This window comes from Atheta coriaria, unplaced genomic scaffold (genome assembly GCF_025399875.1).
Source record: "Atheta coriaria isolate IRGN ID8LTWV9N9 unplaced genomic scaffold, Caltech_Dcor_3.1 hic_scaffold_10_pilon, whole genome shotgun sequence".
NCBI lineage: Eukaryota > Metazoa > Arthropoda > Insecta > Coleoptera > Staphylinidae > Dalotia > Dalotia coriaria.
Genome location: NW_027045452.1, coordinates 6,445,692 through 6,460,471, shown reverse-complemented (window position 1 = coordinate 6,460,471; position 14,780 = coordinate 6,445,692). Strand labels below are relative to the sequence as shown.

Below are 14,780 nucleotides of genomic sequence, written 5' to 3'. Positions count from 1 at the left end.
CGGCGTACGTAGATGGTCTTGTTGTGGTTGTCCGGTGCGTCAATTACGCGAGCCGCGTGCAGACACGCACTGCGCGAACGTGCGATTCTTTCAGCGGGGCGCAATTTACGGACATGCGACACGGATGCACCACACAACCGTCCAAGAAGTCGGATTGTGCTGGTCTAACGGATGGCGTGAACTCGCGGTTCACTGTAGGAAAGAAAAACGCTACTCACGTTCGTGCTCAGTTGCGACGTCAACGTCTGGACCTTCTCCTGCGCGTCGATCAGCTCCCGCCGCAGTTTGCGAATTTCGTGCGCTTGCTTCTCCTCGGCGGAGGAGTAAATACTCGACGCTGTTGATACCAAACTTATCGACGAGCCGTGCACTGAAACATTCACGAATTCATTAACATCTGCGCGCGTTTTGCATCGAAAAACGCTGATTACGACTTGGAAACTTGTCTTTCCAAGTTTATCGCAATAAGAAACAATAATTTGCATGCTAATTACAACTTAAGTCTTTATATATACCTTCGTCATTTTTAGGAACACTATGGCGAGCGTTTGAATGTGTTGGTGATAATGGAAAAGTCCTTGCTGTGCCCGGTGCTGGGCTTGTCGGCTGTGACCAATGCAGGACGGCATTCACAGGCAGACAATAGTACGGCTCGCTTTCCGGTTCCGTGTTGTTTCTGTGCAACATCGACGGATACAACTTTTCGGATTTTGTCGATCTGTAACAACAATCGCAGAGATTACATTCAGTTGACTGCTCTAGTTTAACTTTGTAAAGCTTGGCAAACTAATAAATGACGAAGCAGACTGACACAAGTAAAATGACATGTATTGGTGCACAAGCATCAACTTATTACCTGCAAAATCATCAAACAACAAAAACAGCAATTCAATTTTAATATGAGCAAAGTTGCGCAAGTTTGTTTTATGCCTGCATGTGGCGATTGCGAGAGCTGATTGTTTATCTACCTGGGGAACGTCCGCTCTCGGAGGTAGCTGCTGCCACGGGCCGAAACAGAAAATCCATGTTTAACACTTTATATCAGGCGAGATTAAAACTTTTGAATCGAACCATTCAAACAGTTCAAAACAATCTAATTTAATGTTTTAACGTAGGCAACACGCACTACACTTGTGAAGAAACAAGTTAACATAGGCAACTTTAAATGGTCGGAATAACCCGACGAGAGATTTGAATTTCGATTTGAATTATTGTTACCTTATGCTATTACTCCGTGAAAGACGTGATGGTGAATCCCTGAGTAATCTCGCATGGGTTAAACTGCCGCGATGACCCGGCAGACTCGTAAGGCTTTCCATACTGTCAGTTTCAGACAATCTTGGCGCAACGGAATAAGTATTACTAAAATATAAAAACGTATACATTAAATTTTTGAATATAAATGTAAAATAAAATATAACTTACCTGTGTCGTAACCATGGTGCATAAGGACTTCCAGCCTCCACCGCTTGAGTATCAGAAAGGGATCCGTCGCTGGCTTTCGGCGGACGTTGTCGCAGCATTAAACTGTACTCCTGCGCGGCTCCCTTGGGCAAACTCTGCGAGCCCATGAGACGTTCGCGCACAGACTGGCTGAGCTGCGTGGCCGCGTTTCCGGTCAGCGAGTAGCTCTTAAACTGGGACGCTGCTTCTAAAACCGAGCGAAAAATTAATAACCACCCAAGCAAATTAAACGTGCAGAGGTGTGACTAGCAACTAGTTTCGTGCATTAGTTGCGCCTTTAAACCTCACAAACAAAGCAAAACAAGTGTAATAAACTAAAAACAAAGCTAATTAATTTAATAGTCACCAAAAGTGGTTATGAAGTACCAACATACTAGGTTAAGTTACGAATAAAATTAACTTTGTTAAAATATACGAAATTCAACTTACTATGCGGTTGGAGATCGCTTGAGCAAGTTTGCGTGCCGCCAGACACTTTGACTTTCGTGCGAGGCACAGCGGACACCTGTGCCGTCTTGCCATTCCCATTGGAAATCGTGGGCGGCGTGCCAACTCCAACTCCAACACCAACACCATTCGTGCCGTTCGTGACCGCATGATGCCCATTCGTAGACGTCGTCGTCGACGTAGAAGTCGACGTGCTACCGCGCTTGACATAACCAAAACTCTGCGGCACACCGCGTACCTTTTTATCCTTAGTTGAAGGAACAGCAGCGCCCCCATTACTGGTTGGTGTATTATTCACACCACTACTACCGCTGTTTCCATGCGGACTACTCCTCCGTTCACGATCGCGTCGTGAACTCGTCGGGCTAGAAGGCGCAGGCGGCGGTGGTGGCGGACTGCCCACCCCCGGGGAGTCCGTATACCGCTTCCATTGCTGACCAGAAGCATTCGTGTGCTTGTCGGGCGGTGGAAAATGCGCTGGGGTGCCATTTGTGCGATGCGTAGCACTACGATGTGACCGGGGTCCCGTCGGCGGTGGCGGTGGCTCGTCGGTGGCGGCGGCGACGCGCCCCCGCCGCCCGCCCGCCGTCTGCTCGGCGAGCACCGTGAGGCTGGGCGAGATGCGTGGCGTCCTGCAAGCACAGAGATAACAGATTAATGAGAATATGCTGCGGACAACAAAAGCACGCTGGCTGAAGTTAACGAGGCCCTCGAACACAATGACAACATGTTGAACACGTTGATACACAACGTGCGCCGGCAATGAATAGCAACGCAGAGATTGCACTAGAGATGAGATGATGCAAGTGCGTCAGCCGCAAATGGGGTTTTCTTATCGCGGGGGCAAACGACCTCACGACTAATGGGAAACATACAGATTGTTCATTTTCATGCAGAATAACCTATTAAGCATGTAAATTTGAACACATTGTATGTTATGCTTAAAAGCGACCGTAGATGACTCCTGGGTGGTTGTTGCTATTAGGGGTGAATGGGAATCGGTCTTAATTAGACCTATTTAACATCCCTAGGTTAATTTAATTGTAAATTTCGTCATTCTGCTGATGTAACAGCTCCTAACCTAACATTAACACTACCAATTTCACTGGAAGCCAAAATAAAACTAAATTATAAAGAAAAATGTATAAACATACCGAAATTAACTTAATTCTTCTGTGTAAAAGCTTCCCCAGTAAAGATTCCAGTAGCTTTTGTTGTTAAAATGCAATTGTCAAACGTGCTCATTACAATAATGAGCATTTACATCCCATTTACATTCAGAGTTCGTGCCGTATTCGAATCACATTCGTTAAACAAAAGAAGGTCGCCCCGATTGCATTTTCATTCGAATGCTAATGCAATATCAATATTCCCTTTGGTTTGTTATCTACACCACTTTCACACGCGTTGTATAACTGTATAACTGGTTGCCTAGGTACTACACACTGATACATTTGAATGTAAACTACACGAGTCACGTTGTGAGGGCTTGTTTATCGTAATAACAAATAAGTTTGTGCGGCAAGACGACGCGTCGTGTTTGGGTTTCGGCGACGCCGACGAATGCCAACAGGCAGCAGGCGGGCGGACGACGACGACGACGCACGCCGAGAGGGTTCGCGGCACTACGGCGGTCGTGCAATGCTCGCGGCGTGCGCGAATCGATGAGGGGGCGCATGTACCGTAAGTACACAATCCACGGATTATTGCACCACCGCCGCGCCACGAGTGAAAGCGGTGCGAGCCGACCGCTCGACCGTTGACTCATATATGCGCCGCACGTACGAGCATGCGACGCGGCGCGGTCATAGCCTCACTTTTGCGCTCTTTCAGTCGATAGCGATTTAAATTGAACTGGGGTGTCGCACTACGCCACTTGAGGAAATTACTTGTGTTTGTTATCATGCGTGCACACTCTTTCTGAACGCCATTTTGAAAGTAAACAACTCACAACACCCACAGACGTAAATATAACCTTATAAAACTGTTTTATTACAGATTCCTGTATTGGTAAAACTTGATATACACCTGCACAACAACCACAAACGCGATTCTAACCTTAAAAATATGTTTTATTACAGATTTCTGTAATGGTAAAACTTGTTACAAAACTGCACAAGAGCCACAAACGCAATTCTAACCTCAAAAATCTTTTTTATTACAGATTTCTGCACTGGTAAAGCATCTATCATTTATTTACTTCCAATAAATTTAATCTAAGCCACCGTTTATACATCCCTCAAAATGCAACGTTATCGAAAAGTCAATTCGCTGCAGACTCCCTAAAATATTACCTATCCAAACGGAACCTGAACAAATAGCCAACCAATTTCGTTCCCTACACAAACAGGCTCATATTTTAGAATAACACTGATAAATATTATGAAGTTCACGGACGTTGTAGAAAAGTGTGTGACCGGGGTGTTGCCCTATTTGACGAAGAATTATTTTCTTGTTTGGATATAGCTAAAGCAGCTAGAAAAAGATCAAAGGATGCAATATACGTCTGCAGATAAAGGTATCCCTTTTGAAGCAAGCTAAAATAATATTTGAACGCAGCGAACACGCAAATATTTGTCGATGTTATTAAACCGAGTGCTGCTACTTGTGATAGACTATCACAAGATGGGTGTTAAGTGTTTGATAACGTCTCAAACATTGATGCAACTATGATAAATCGAGTTTATTTTTTCATGCATTTTTTCCTTTTTCAGCTTGACGCAAAATAAACTGCATTCAACGCTCGAGTAATCCCGGAATATGATTATGCATCGCAAACGCGTGCGTTTGACAGGAACTACGCACCGTTTGGCCCCGGCGGGTACTTCTCGCCGATTCGTGTAATATATTCTCACACACACATAGAATAAATGACACGAGACACGAGGGCACAGCATGACCCGACAACATAATCGCCTCGCGGTCGCAGTGGCAGCTTGCTGTTTTTTATTGTTTTCCCCATCGTTGCCATTTTGTAGGTACAGTATGTGAAAATACGCGTGTCGCGCAACGCGCACGTGGAATTGAGTTATAAACCGAGCGTGCACGCGAACTGGCGGTTAAAATGTGCATAAAATGTGTGCTTTATTGCTGAAAGCTTTCACTTTTTATTTAACACCTACGGATTTGATCGAGATAACCTTTAAAAATAGAACATTTTGAAACCAACGCCATCTATATATGAATCAAGAAAGTTTTATGTTTGAATACAAAGTTAATCTTTACTGAATTATATTTTATTTCTACTCATTGATGATTCATACAAAAAAGGAAGCAAAAACTGCTATTATGAATATGAATATGAATATACGATGTCAGGAAGCAATGTAATTACCAACTATTGTTGGATTGAAAGTGGTAGGGCCAAAGGGGCGGTTATGTTGCTAAACAATGGAAGCAAAATCAACCATTCACACAATATGAACATACGAGTCACACTAACACTACATTAAATGTTGAATCTACTGATATATAATACTATACAGCAGTATAAAATTTTTCGTTTTTCAATATTTGATGTGAGTCAAATGCAAAACAAACACAGGAAGAATAAAACCGAACTGGACTACTCGTACATTTATGTCTACAATTTCTATAGTAAATAGAGCAGAGTAGAGTGGATTATAGTGTATTGACGTTGACCATCGAATCATCACAGGAGTACATGTGCAGGGGGTGTAGGGTGAAAGATATGAGGGTGAGCAGTTGCGCGCTATACAACGCCGGCTATATTAGGCTATTGTCTACGTGCACTATGCTTACAACTAACCGATCGTTGGTTGAATAAACGAGCAAGTCAGCAAACTGAATAAATCACCAAGGTACGAGTATAGCTATACCTATTTAACTTCGGAGGTACTGAAAGTAGCTTTTAGGATAATTTTGACTTTTGGTAAGTTATAACATTAGATGAAGCTAAATTATTATATTAGACAAATTGGAAATAAACGAGTCAAAATGTATGAGTCATGGCGTATAGGTTGTCTAGAGGTGACTAGCCTCGAGGTTGGGGAAAAGAAAACATATCTAACCTTAAAAAATTAACAGGATAACCTAAGATGTTCTTGAAACAGGTTTTCCATTCAAGTTCTTGACTGACACATCGTACTCAGATAGCATTGGCGCGTACCCTCCCCTTTTTCGAATTGCATACGCGTTGTAAAACTGGTTGCCTAGGTATTAAACACTCATACATTTAAATATGAACTATTCTATTCCACGTCACGTTATAAAATTTAAAACTTACTTCATTTATAAATCAACCTTATAACCCTAGTCTGAACTAAACCAACGCATCAGAAAATATAAAAGCAAGCAAAACAATAAAGAAGTAGACGGTTACTCCTCCCATAGTCAACAAGTTGCTTGTTTTTCATTTACCACTATACGATACCAGCAATTTTCCCAACAAGCAACACCGTTTAGTGTGAGCTGGTAATTTGCTTTATTGCTTTCTCCATACAACCTCCCACTATCAATCGCTTCCACTATTTCACTTCTACTCGCGCTGTACACGTAGAGTCTAGTCTTGCAGTTTTCGTTTTGCCTAAGAAATACTATCACTTACACTCCTAGACCACGGGATCTACAAACAGTCTAGCCGCAATAAATTATCGACCTGCAACTACTCCGCGATGTACATAAAGAAAGGAATCTAAAGCAAAAGAAACTAGAAAAGGGAAGCAAGTGAAAAACTCCTCGTAAAACAAAAAATAAAGGCGTTAAAAGAAAGCTAATAAGATGAAGAACTAAAGAGGGCAAACAACAAAGGATGAAATATTGCCTCAATTGCAGATTCCAACGCATACTATCATCAAACAAACAAAAAGAATAAAAGTATTACTCAAGTTCTAAGTTCAAAGCATAGAAATAATAAAAAAAAGTAAAAATATATATTGCAAAGAACTTGTAGATCCAGATACACATACACAGATGATTCCGAAAGATCTGGACCAAAGTTGTGACCATTTTGATAAATTAGATACTATTTCGTTGCCCTAAGACGTCTCGGATGCTGGGTGATTGGTGATCGTGGAGCGTGAAGCAACGATGCAATTGCAACACCCGATCCCTGATAAATAAAAGGGCAACGATGGCAAGACACACGCCAAAAAGAAAAGGCACGGGATGAACATGAGTAATGATGCGGATGCAACTCCCGCATCAGCCGGCGCAAAGCACCAAGAAGCAATTTTCATCTTCCATCTTTCATCTGCTATCTTCCAAAGCAAAAGCAAAAGAAAAAAGCAACCAAAGAGACATTGGAGACCAATAACGAAGGGCGTACGCGAAAAGAACGTGCGTCAAATATCAAATTAGTTTCTTTTCATTCCACGCACAAAGTAAATTATAAACCAACGCGACTGAATTTATATACTTCCATAATATAAAAATGAATCGCAAAATGTGTTGGTAATCGTATAACTCAACAACGCCTTGATCAATTTGGCCAATTTTTTGTTTAAAATGTTCGTTAAAGTCCAAGGATGGTTTTTACGGCGAGAAAAATGTGATTAATTGCCGGGAAAACCCTAAAGACAGCCCTTTTCTATAGGATAAAAGTTGGCATTGAGATTCAATCATAGTTATAGTTAAATAGTTGAATCAGAGATGGCGCGCTGAAGTGCATTATTAGCAATTCTTTATATAATTAATTTCTTTAAAACAAAATTGCAAATATTATTGATAGAATTGACAAATACTATGTCTAAAACCAGAGAGTAAAAACAAATTACATTTACTAGTATATTAAACACTACCGTGACGAAGTCGCTAGTATAAAATATAAAATCTGTTGAAAAGTAAAGTGAAGATAAACGTGTCAACTGTCAAAACTGAGTGATAATAAATCACAAGCATGATTCTTGTGTTTCCGATGTTAAAGCAATGTTCTTGTCACGCTGACGTAACAAAACAATGGAAGACAAAGACGCAGGAGAGTAACGCGCATTAAAGAACAATCTCCACGTGTCTACAGATTGCCATCGGGCGTAGTCATCGCTCAAAAGTGATGAGTTGAGTAATCGTTACCTCTACGCACGTAGCACGTTGATTGATGAATATTCTACGTGACTTTACAGATTGCTAATTTCCAAATAGAAATCAAAACATAACTTACCCATTGGCGATTGGCTGATGGTGATTCATCGACATCGCAGGCATTGTTTGCAACCTTCTCGTGTAGAGGGCATTACCACCTTCGGAGACATACCCATCCAATTCACCATTTTGATGCATCGCATGCTGATGATGATTACCATTGCGTAATATCTCACCATCTGATAGATAACCATTCGCTATAGCCACTTCACAATAATCTCCATTCATACCATTCATATCTGGTACCCTACCACCTGGATACCTTGAAGGTACCGCTCTACTTGGTAGTGTCAATGTGCTGCAATACCCACGGAATAATGGCCGCATAGGTTCCACATTCATCTCCTCATCTTGCCCTTGACCAACTTCTTTGATTGGTACATTAGTTAGGTTAGGTTTCTGTCCCAATAATTGATTCTGTATTGATGGTTGATTATTACCCAATGATATATTAAAAACTTGTGTTTGGGTCTGTCCCATTTGTCCAAGAGTATTCAACAGTTTATCTTCTTTAACCTCAGGTTGTGGTTGTTCCAAAACAACCGCTTCTGTGATATACTCCAATGGTTCCTTTCTATTCGGGATTAAATTATCTCTATCGCAGCTGGATTCACTCGAAGGTTTGTAAATCACACTGCTCTCGCTTGAATTACTATGTGGGCCTGCAGTGGTCCCTATGCTGAGATTACTGTTGTTGCTATGTGCAGAATGACCACTATGCACGCTTTCAGTGAGTAGAGAATCTTTATTTTCGCTTTTTATGGGAGAAACAACACCGATGGACTTGGGTTGTGTTGGAGGTTGTAGATTCGTTGATGAGGTCTCTCTGGATATCCCCTTTTTGGGCTTTTCTTCTTCCCTTAAGACCTTACTGGTACCCTTGACTGCTGCAGTGGGTTTAGGTATCCCTGTACCAGCGCTTACAGGTGTGGCGTAGAGGTTATGTTTATCATGGTGTTTACTACTGATTTCTTTCACTTTGACCTTGGGTTCTACAAGTTTTGACCTTGTTTCGATAGAGGCTACTTTATTAGCGTGTTTTTCTACGTCTACGCTCATTTTCGGAGGTTTTTCTTTGCTTTCTTTACTTTCTTTCATTTCTTTTTTATTACTCTGTGGTGAATTTTTCGTTCCATTTGAGGTGGTGGTTTTTGTAGGTCTTTGTTGTTTCAAACGTGAAGCATTCCGTACAGGTTTGATTTCCGTTGTGGGTTCCAGACTTATAGAACTATCAGATCGTTCACTACGTGCAGAAGAAACCCCACTACTGCTACTTGTCCGTTTACCATTCGAAGGAGCAGGTCTGTCATTAGATTTGAAGAGTTTTAACTTATCCAACATGGAGTGTTCTTCTGAGGGGTTTGTTGATATGGTGAGGCTACAGTGGCAGTGGGTGGACCACGTGGGATCATTGATAAGGCTGGACTGGAAGCACGACTGGATCCGGCCACTGGGCGGACTTTATCCGGCGGACATCTTCTTGATGGTAAGGCGGATCCGGGCATCGGGATGCTGGACCCACCTTTGTGTGGTATCGCCGATCTAAAAATAAAACAAACTAAATGTTAGACATGTTTACAAGCAGCAAATTAATTACATTTCCGTTGGATGTATAATTTGGGAAATCATAGAAATTCACACAAAAGAAGCAATTTTCCTGCTTTAATGGATATTTGCTTAGTCTCAATGCTAGGCATTAAATAAGAGAAGATGATGGAAACGCAGAATGGAGAAATGTAACAAGAGGAGAGAAAATCATTGCGTGCCAGCCCACTCAAGTGAAACTATATACTATAGTGCTACTAGTGGAACATTGAAAGGCGGCGAACGTGTAATTGAAGCGCTTGGAAGCGCCATAATAGAATAGCGCGCATAGAGGCATTCGACACGCGACGTAATAATCCTCTCTGTAATAATGCATTTACGCTCTGCGTACATTACGTTTCCATCATTATGTAATGATGCTTCATTGAAGCCGCAATTGTTGAATGTAACTGTGGCCGCCATTAGGCTAGGACTGTTTATTGTCATTTTACCATTCATGTCGGCGCGTTCAATCGGAACAGTGTTAGATTTAACACTGGATTCAAGAATATAAAAATGTAGGCAACCACACAATCATATTATAGGTTATTATTGTGTGTTGTCTACAAAACACGATTTCCATCAATTGTGACGCGTTGAATAGGAGCAGTGTTTTTATTTTTTACCCCAGATACAAGTTTCAAAGATATAAAAATATAGGCAACCAAACAATCATATTATTGGTTATTATTATGTATTGGCGACAAAACACAGTGTTTTTAGATTTAACACTAGATACAAGAATCATGGATATAAAAATATAGGCAACCAAACAATCATATTATAGATCATTATTGCATTTAGAGACAAAACCATGATAAAATTTCCTCGTAAATTATCCCGTGTTACCTAAATTGTAATCGTGATAAATATAGATGGGAAAGCAATACTTTTAGAACACCATTCTCCGATTTCCCCTCATTACACAAAATAATGTACTGCCGCCCCTAAGTTGGCAACCGATGTAAAAGTGTGTAACACAATCTCTTCTTTTGATGGCCGCACGCGCGTACGATTGAAAACGTTCAAAGCGCCGCACACGCTACACCAGTGCCAAATTGCACTAACACTTATTAGATTGTACGCACACCCTCAATACCCACACATCACACATGACAAACAACCGAGGATGACGCATACGAGTTTTTTTTTCGACTAAAACAAAAGTTTCTAACAAGTTGCAGCCTGTAAATCACACATATTGCAATGAAAAAGAAGTAATTAGGATTAACGACAAAACGAAAATAAAACATTACTCGCCCGCCCGGTGTGCGCTGGTGTCTCTGAAACTCATAAATCTCTCTATATTTATATCCTACACACTCATATTTAACTCCCTCGAGGGTTGATTTGCTCGCATTTGTGAACGAAATTCAATGAACGAGCACGGAATGCGCACCGCTAAACGAATACAGTATCACATCGCCAACATCTATTATGTCGCCGAAATGCCGGTACAACACAGCAACACGATTTGCCTCAGACCGCTAAACGTTTAACTACAACCCGATTCCGATATATCACGAACAACACGAGCACGCGTGTTATTTATGTGAGTTTACCTGAATGTGTATGTTGGGTTGCGTGCGCCAGCTAACAAAAATAACAAATGCGCATGCAGTAGTTAAACAGATTACGATAGTATATAAACCTAGTAATAGTGGTTTTAATATTTTCTGTTTTCATTAGAATATCAGAAGTGGTTGTCGGCATGCAAAAACGTGTTCGACCAGCATAACATTAAAGGTGGTTCCGTGTGTAGCCATGTGAGTTACGTTTTCATTCAAGTTTCATGCTTCACGTTTCACGTTTATGTATATTTGGTTGCATAAATCAAGGAGTTATGTATTATTGACCAAGCTACAATTGTACGAGCACAAAATCGTATGTAAAACTATTTTAAACATTTTAAAACAATGTAAAAATGTCTGATACATCTTTACACTAGCGTTATTTATGTTGTATTGTTAAATAATTGATAAAATCTCTAAATTTAATTTAAATTTGATGTTAATTACACTTTTAACGCTATTTCACATCAAAACATTTTGTTTTTTTGATATTTATAAACCAAAATAATGAAAAAATACTTTTGACGTATTTATTTGCTATTGTTGTAAATAATTTAATATTTTATAATATTCTCTTGTATACCTTCGGACTTCAGGCGATGTCGGCAATGAGCGCGACTTGCGCGAACTCGTCGACGAATTATTTCCCATTGTGTCGTGTTTATTTGTAGGCGTATGTCACAGGTAATCAGAATCACATTGTCCGCATTGTAAACTTCTCAAAAATGTGTAAAATATCACGTTATCACATCTTACAAATCACAATATTATAAATACAATACAAATATAAATACTACAATTAGAAAAATTGTAAACACACGGGTTTAAAAGTTTAAATTATTAATAAATCGTTATTTTATCATTTTCACATGTTTGTAACGAGTTAAAAGTAGCACGCGTACGGAAACAAAACAGTTTCGAGCACGAACGGCCCGACACTTCTGCACTTGGACGCGTAGCGCGTGTAACTAACTGTTCCCGCGTGCGTCCTCGTCTCCACGTCGACCGGCAGCTTTATTCCTGCTGCAGAAGCTGCAGGCGGGACAAGCTTCTCACTCTCTTCACGGTTGAATACAGCAGGGGAGACAAGGTACAAACAAGTCACAACTTTCGTACACGTAAAGACAAATCGTCAAAAAAACAAAAATTTTAAAACTTTTTTAAAAACTTTAAAAACATTTTTTTGTATGCGAGTATTGATAATATTTATATTTATCACGTTTGATTATTTCGTGTGTTGTTAGCGCGACGCGCACCGAGAAACTGCATCTGCCCTGCTCAAGGGATAAGGGCTCAAGGGCTGGATAGATGGAAGCGTGCGCTGCGTGTGCGTATGCCACCCTTCTTTCGTGCACAATGCAGTTGCGTCGTGCTCCCTTTGTGTTATCAAACTGCTACTACCTCAATTCGTCGTTCTTTGTCGCTCTTATGTTTATCCCCGAAAATATCCCCGCGTTGCGTTGCGTAGATATTGCACAATGGTACGTACGTGACATGCTCGAAAGGGAAATCATCGAAATATGGATCGAACAAGCCATCACCAAACGTGGTAAGGTTATGCAAGGGAGCAACCCACTTCACAATATCTTCTTTGAGTGAGCTGAGGTCCGAGGAGCGAATTTAAAATTCAATCCATCTTCTAATATCCTGATATACGCGTAACTCAATAGAAACCGCAAGAAAATACCCTAAACATTTGCCCTTGGTGACACTCGACGTCACCCTTTTTGGGCCGTCCTTATGTCTTGGGTCCTCTCCGGATAGTTTCCAACATTTTAGATGTAGATTTGCATTTGAATGGCCGTTTATTATCGAATGACTGCACGCTCGCAGAGCATGAAGAAGAGGGTTTGAAATTTTGCATCGGACAAAAGACACTAGTGGATATTCAAAGGATGTTTAATACGTTCACTGTGAGTCCTCAACACCACACAACAGTGAGATGCGAGATACTAAATTCCATTCCGGCGTTAATTTAAGTGGTTTAAGCCTAAAAGACGACTACAAACCTTTTAGGGCGTAATAGGCGTAGACTATTTGATCTAGTAATCTATTAGTGAATAGTCAATTCTCTGGAGAGTCAAATAATCAATGTTTAATTAATTTGAAAATATTTACTGGAATGTTTGATGTTTGTTGTGTAAACATTCTGTATGCAAATCCAAATTGCAGCTTGTGTTGGCTGAAAATAACGCGAATCGATAGAGAAAACATGATGAATATAAATTGGTCTGCAAGCAGACTGGACGCTCCTATGTGCGTTTACGGTTTGTCTGGACCATGCAATAAATTATTCAATCAAAATAAACGAAAAAGTAATTTCTAGTAGAAGTTAAATGTCATTTTGAAAGTTTTTACGTTGAATTGATCTAATAGTATATAGGCAACCAAGAAAACATTTCTGCAATATAAAGTATATTCTACAATATAAAATTGAATCGGAAAATCTGTTGGTAAGCGCATACCTCAACAACGCCTAAACCAATTTGGCCAATTTATTTTTTAAATGTTCGTTAAAGTCCAAGGATGGTTTTTACGGCAAGAAAAATTAGAATAATTGCTGGGAAAACCCTAAAGACAGCCCTTTTCTATAAGATAAAAGTTGGCATTGAGATTCAATCATAATTATAGTTAAATAGTTGAATCCGAGATGGCGCGCTGAAGTGTATTATTAGCAATTCTTTATATAATTAATTTCTTTAAAATAAAATTGCTAATCTTATTGATAGAATTGACACATACTATGTCTATAACAAGAGAGTAGAAACAAATTACATTTTTAGTAAACACTACCGGGACAAAGTCGGGGGCAAAAGCTAGTAAAGTATAAATATAAAATAAAAAACTTAATATTTCGAAGCAAACTTCTTAAAAACTTTAAGAAAAGATAAACACTTTATAATCCCATAGATCCAATAAATCCTTTACTTAATCGATAGTTGCTTACACTAAAAAACTTTCCTGTTGTTTTCAACCGAAGCACTATAAAAATATTAAAAATGTGTGTGTGATGTGTTAACTTTGAAACTTTTCCGCGTCTTATTGCGCCTTATCCTCGACTAAAGTCAGGAAATGATGCATGATGCTTTTCCAATGAAAGCAAACGAAAAATTCGTAAGAAAAGTTTATTGAAGCGGAGAAGTTTCGGGTGTTGGCGGCTTTGGTGGTGCGATGGTGATTTACGATCGAGGAAAGCGAATCGAAGTAATAAAGATTATTTGGCAGTGAGTATAGAATAGATAGGGAATTCCCGTCGAGTCACTAAACCATCGTAACATCGCAACTGTTAATGTGATTGCCACAGCAAAAGAGAACAATAAATTGCCGAAAGATTGAAAAGATCTCAATCAGGAATCAACACCGGATATCTAAAGTGTCAACGTATTGCGTTTTATTGTTATTTTATTTCAGTTTATTCTAGGGTGGAAATTTCTGGAGGTATTTTCATATAAAACAAACAGTTGTCCGCGAGTTCGTCCCGGTAGTGTTTAATAAAAATGTAATTTGTTTTTACTCTCATGTTCTAGACATAGAACCTATGTGTCAATTCCATGAATAAGATTCGCAATTTTATTTTAAAGAAATTAATTATATAAAGAATTGGTTATAATGCAC

General features: G+C 39.9%; 1 protein-coding gene across 1 annotated transcript in view; it reads right to left on the bottom strand.

The window, feature by feature from the left end:
- sick (sickie) overlaps positions 1-14,780 on the bottom strand; it is a 70,500-nt gene that overhangs the window by 20,023 nt on the left and 35,697 nt on the right. The window contains 8 exon segments of the mRNA XM_065313862.1: positions 219-370; positions 516-718; positions 969-998; positions 1,219-1,362; positions 1,426-1,651; positions 1,894-2,543; positions 8,030-9,356; positions 9,359-9,552. Coding sequence (XP_065169934.1) covers positions 219-370; positions 516-718; positions 969-998; positions 1,219-1,362; positions 1,426-1,651; positions 1,894-2,543; positions 8,030-9,356; positions 9,359-9,552 — 2,926 coding nt within the window.